Here is a 5295-nt window from a genome sequence, read left to right as displayed (position 1 = left end):
CGTTTAACCCGAACCATATCCGACCCGACCCGCCCGTTTGCCACTCCTAGTTGTGATATTTGAGTTTGGAACGTCTCTCCTTGTTTAATTACTTAAGTGTCATCAAATTGCATGTGGGTCAATTAAAGAAAGCTACCCATAAACTTTAGAAGATATAAACAGACAAGGGGGAAAAGCAGAAGAAGAGGAGGAGAAGAAACCTAACTCTAGGGCTTACCCAAGGGTACCATAAAAAGTAGTAACAGTAATTAGCTAACAATACTATCTCTATCCCAAACAAGGCTAAGCAAGTTAAAGCAAAAAAGGGGTCCAAAGAATGTCACTCTTGATTATTATAGAGCTACTATGACCCTATTTTAGAATTTCAAATACGTAAGAGGATCCCACCATAAAAAGCTATAGCTGAGATAATATTACACAATGCAAGAGAGAGAGGACTCACAATTCTCCTTTTTATCGAGCACTAATAATAATAACAATATGTAGTCCAAAGGCATCAACAAAGAAAGCTTAGATGCGAAGGAACTTCCCCCCACTCAAATTACAAAACCCTAAAAATATAGTAGTAGTAGTAAAAACAAAAAGAGAAAGGGAACGAACGAGAGAAGAAAATAAAACTAAAACTCTCTTTCCCCCTTTCTTGCCTTCATCTTCGTTCTCTCTTTTCCATTCATTTCCTTTCTTTTTATTGGGGCTCTGGTATTCTATTCCCCTCCTCTCTTTAGTGTGATTCTCTCCACCACATATTTCCAAAAAAATTCATCAACCTTTTACAAAAGAGATAAAGATCAAAGAGATCAAAGAAAGAAACCATGAGTTTCTCATCTTTTCCAGTCTATCTAGATCATCCCAATTTGCAACAGGTATGGCTTTAATCTTAATTCCCCCCACTCATACATCTTCTTCAACTAACAAAAGAAAAGCAGATTAAAGAGAGTAATATTCATATTCTCTACTAGTCTTTTTGTTGAATATACCAATAATAGATGAGTACTTAAGAGTTGTGAAATTCTCTAACTTTCTTCTTTTTCATCCTCTTGATGTTCTTCAGTTACAGCAGCTAGATCACCATCAACAAGGAAACCCTGGGCTCGAAAATTCCCAGCTTCCAACAGCGGCCCCACCCGCTCAGGTGGGTGGGAGTCCAGGCTCGATCAGGCCTGGTTCCATGGTTGATCGAGCCCGATTAGCAAAGATTCCACTGCCGGAAGCTGGACTAAAATGTCCGAGGTGTGATTCCTCGAATACTAAGTTCTGCTACTTCAATAATTACAACCTTGCACAGCCCAGACACTTCTGTAAGAGTTGTCGTCGTTACTGGACTAGAGGGGGTGCTCTGAGGAGCGTCCCGGTGGGAGGAGGATGCCGAAGAAACAAGAGAAGCAAAAGCACTAACAACAGCTCAAAGACCGCTGGCAGTAACAACACTGCGGAGAGACAAATAGGTACTACTTCCACTTCAACTAGTGCAAGTCCTTCAAGCTGCAGCAAAGAAATTACTGGCCAACACTTTTCACAGTCATCCATACATTTAACTCCTCTCATGGCTGCCTTCCAAAACCTAAATCATCAATATGGAGGATTTCAGCCTCCTCCGTTGGTTTCTACACAAAACAATGGGGAACTTGGTCATGAAATGGGATTCCAAATAGGGGGTAATAGTACTAACAATTTACAAGCAGCCACTACTGGAGGATCTGATTATCATCATCATCAGTGGAGATTGCCATCTTTGGCAGCCACAAATTTGTACCCTTTTCAAGGTGAAAGAATTGAAGCAACATCGTCTGGGATTTCTCACCAAGATTCAGTAGTGAGAATGGAGGAAAATAATCAAGGGTTAAATTCCACAAAACAGTTTTTGGGAACTATGGAGAATAATCAATATTGGGGTGGAAATGCATGGACAGGGTTCTCTGGTCTCAACTCCTCTTCTGCTGGCCATCTCCTTTGATTTCATGTAAGCTTGAAACTTTAAGCTTCTACCCTTCTTTTAAATCTTAAGTCAATGTCTACTTGGCTGAAGAAGGTTTTAAAATGTTAATGCTACAAAAAAGAAGAGATGCATGGGTAGCTAGGTTGTGTGGATTGGTCTAAATTAAACATATATATATATATATTGCATATTTGAATTTATTTTGTCTGTTTGTTTTATTGGACACTTGTAATTTTTTGGAGGTTCTTTAACAAGGTTTGTGAAGTCGTTTGTAAGTTCGGGTTTTGACATTATAATTTGTTTCCATCAAGTAGTATTGTGATAATATTTAGTAATCCCTCCGTTTCAATTCATTGGATAGTGTCACTCGACACTGAATTTAAGAAATTAAAAGAACAGTTTTGAAACTTGTGGTCTTAAAAGCTTAAGGGATAAAAACTTTATGGGACTATTACTTTTGTGTGATTATAAAAGTTTCTCATTAAGGGTAAAATAGGTAAAATGAAGAGTTTAAAGTTGAATTATTTCCAAATCTAGAAATGTGTCATTTATTTTGGAACAGACTAAAAAAGGAAAGTAGCTCATCTAATTTGAAACGGAGTAACTCATTTGATATCTTGATCCCAACACTACCTAGCCACATTCTGCCTTTGTGTCTCTTTGTTAATTAGTTCAGTGATATTCTCAATCCTATCTGTATGAAGTTGTATCTCTTGAGTAAAAATACGTACATTAGATTTTCTTATTTAATGGAGTTATATAATCTCATAGATTTCAACTTTCATTAACTGAAATGTAAGAAGAGAAATTTTAACTTATATTAGTACTATATATTCATCGGTATATGCTGAAGTATTTCATACACGAATTGTTCCAGCATTCTTGTGATCAAGTTTGAAATACTTCTGTATTTCAGCTTGCCACCTGATCTTCTATATTCGGAATAGCTTATATTCACGGACAATTTCTTGAATTTTTACACTATCGATGCAAAAGATTAATTGCCTTATTTTTAATAATTACCTTTTAAATGATCTGATCTTATAAAACCTAAAACCGGTACACATCTGTAGGAAGTTAAGCTGATTAATTACTACGTTGGTTTTGGTTAACCAAATTGGAAAGTAAGCCCAGTTGAAATTTTTCAGACCGAATGTTGCCGGTCAAAAAAGGAGAAATCAATGGAACTAAGCTTTTATGATTTTTTCTTCAAAGCTCAGGAGTCTAGTTATGAGTGCAAAATGATATTCTCTTGCTGTAGCTTCTTCTAAATGTATGTGGCTTAAATTCTAAAATTTCTGCGTAGTATTTTCATATGATTGAATTTTTGCGAATGATTCTTTAAGTATGACAAGATTATTAGTGAGCATTACCTTGTCGGTTGTGAGTGGGATACGTGAGATGCTTGAAAGGATTTAGAAAGAACAGAAAGAGGATAAAGCATTAGTCAAAGAAAGAAAACGCCAAAGTTCCACTAAAAACCATGCAACTGTTCTACACCACATGTACTCGAAACACAAGAAAATCCAATCACAGAGAAACTCAAAAGAAGAAAAAAAGAAGGATTCTCTCATCTCATAGTCATCATATTCCGTTAAAGAGAGAAGAGAGAATACTATCATTGACATGATATCATCCCCCACGTTCACAGCAGCAATCCTTTTGTTTGTTAATTATAAAAGGATAATTTGTTGGAGGCAAATCTTCAAAATTCATAATTACATGAACAGAAAAAGCACAGTACTAGTAAAGTATACAACTGGAGACACGGTGGTCTAAAAAGATAAAGGAAGACCAGAGGGAGGAATTTTTAACTTTTGCAAGGACCGATACTACATCTCGAGCAACGAGGGTTTGAATAAAGCGATAAGATTCTGCTGAACTATTAAACTGAGGTAAATATGTGTAAAAAATAGAAATGATAACTAATCTACTATTATCATAAGTTAAATTTCATTAATAGTGCTAAAACAATATATTGTCAGTCTATATACTTAAAAATTCTTCTACTCCATATATTATCATACTAATAAAGTAAGCTCTCGCTAACCCTATTTCTCTCATCCCGCATTCCCCATTTCTAATCCCAGATAAGAAAAAGAAGGGGGAAAAAAACCTTCATATTAAACCTTTTTCTTGACTGTGTATTTTAGTAAAGCAGTGGATCTAAATGTGGTGATTTATAAAACACATATATATGCTTGTGGAAGCAACAACAAATTAAAGGCTGATGTATGTATGCATGAATATGAGGGATTTTTATGACGCCCCACCACACCACACCACACCACTGGGCATGGATAAGAGTGATACTGTTTTATCTTTCGGCTACTCTATGTTTCCTTCGTCCAGCTTTCGCTTTTTCTACGTACAGCACCTACATCTCTCTCTGGTCTTTGAGAGAAGGGTTAGTAAAGGCTTTAGGGCAAACGTTTTGTATAATAGCAGGAATTTAATTTAATTTGTATATACATTAATAGTGTAAATAGTTTTTATATTATTTAAATATTTTAATATGTTGCAGTAATATATATATATATATATATATATATATATATATATTATTTTCAAGATTACTACTTTCTCTTATTATGATGATTAGATGTAATAATATTTTAGATATCCTAATTATGTAATAAAGTTCTTAGATCTGCCAACAACAACACCAATAATTAATAACAACATAAAAAATATGTTTCAGTCCCAATACTAGTTAGAGTCGGCTTTTTGAATCTCCGTGATCATATTTTTTAATTTGAATTCATCCTAGGCCTTTTACACAGTCATGTATAGAAATTAAATTCGAAAAAGAATATTCTCCCTTTTAGCTCCTGTTTGAATAAAGATTGTTTATACTTTTTTTTCAAAAAAAAATTAAAAATATTGTTTGTTCATGGAATTTGATCAATTTTTGAACAAATTTTGAAGAAAAATTTTCAAGTTCCAAAAACTAGTTTGGGCAAGTTTTTTGTTGAAAATTTTTCTTCCACTCACAAAACATCAATTTTTTTTCAAGTAAAATAATGTCCAAACACAACTTCAACTTCCAAAAATTATTTGTCAACAAAACTTCAAAAAACTTTTTTTTTTTTCAAGTTTCAAATTAATACTATATCCAAACACCTACTTATTTTGTAATTAGCTGATCACTCGATGTCCCGACAAGATTGAGTTGCTCTAGTGGTGAGTACCATCCACTTCCAACCAAGAGGTTGTGAGTTCGAGTCACCCAATAGCAAGGTGGAGAGTTCTTGGAGGGAGGGAGCCGAGGATCTATCGGAAACAGCCTCTCTACCCCAGAGTAGGGGTAAGATCTGCGTACACACATCTGCGTACACACTACCCTAGAATATGCTTAT

At 34.9% G+C, this 5295-nt stretch overlaps 1 protein-coding gene across 1 annotated transcript; it reads left to right on the top strand.

Moving 5' to 3' along the window:
* The first annotated feature begins 678 nt into the window (after window positions 1–678).
* On the top strand, window positions 679–2211 carry LOC104105769 (dof zinc finger protein DOF2.4-like). Its single transcript, XM_009614154.4, has 2 exons — window positions 679–863; window positions 1052–2211. The coding sequence occupies exons 1-2, from the start codon at window positions 813–815 to the stop codon at window positions 1952–1954; spliced, it is 954 nt and encodes a 317-aa protein (XP_009612449.1). The 5' UTR covers window positions 679–812; the 3' UTR covers window positions 1955–2211.
* The last annotated feature ends 3084 nt before the right edge of the window (window positions 2212–5295 follow it).

Source organism: Nicotiana tomentosiformis, chromosome 6, assembly GCF_000390325.3.
Source record: "Nicotiana tomentosiformis chromosome 6, ASM39032v3, whole genome shotgun sequence".
Classification (NCBI taxonomy): domain Eukaryota; kingdom Viridiplantae; phylum Streptophyta; class Magnoliopsida; order Solanales; family Solanaceae; genus Nicotiana; species Nicotiana tomentosiformis.
The sequence above is the reverse complement of the archived record's forward strand: the minus strand, read 5'-3'. Positions and strand labels throughout refer to the sequence as shown.

Bases quoted from the DNA above. Each gene is read 5' to 3' on its own strand.
- LOC104105769 (XM_009614154.4), top strand. From the start codon at position 813: ATGAGTTTCTCATCTTTTCCAGTCTATCTAGATCATCCCAATTTGCAA. The intron at 864-1,051 runs GTATGGCTTTAA...GATGTTCTTCAG, and splicing joins ATCATCCCAATTTGCAACAG to TTACAGCAGCTAGATCACCA.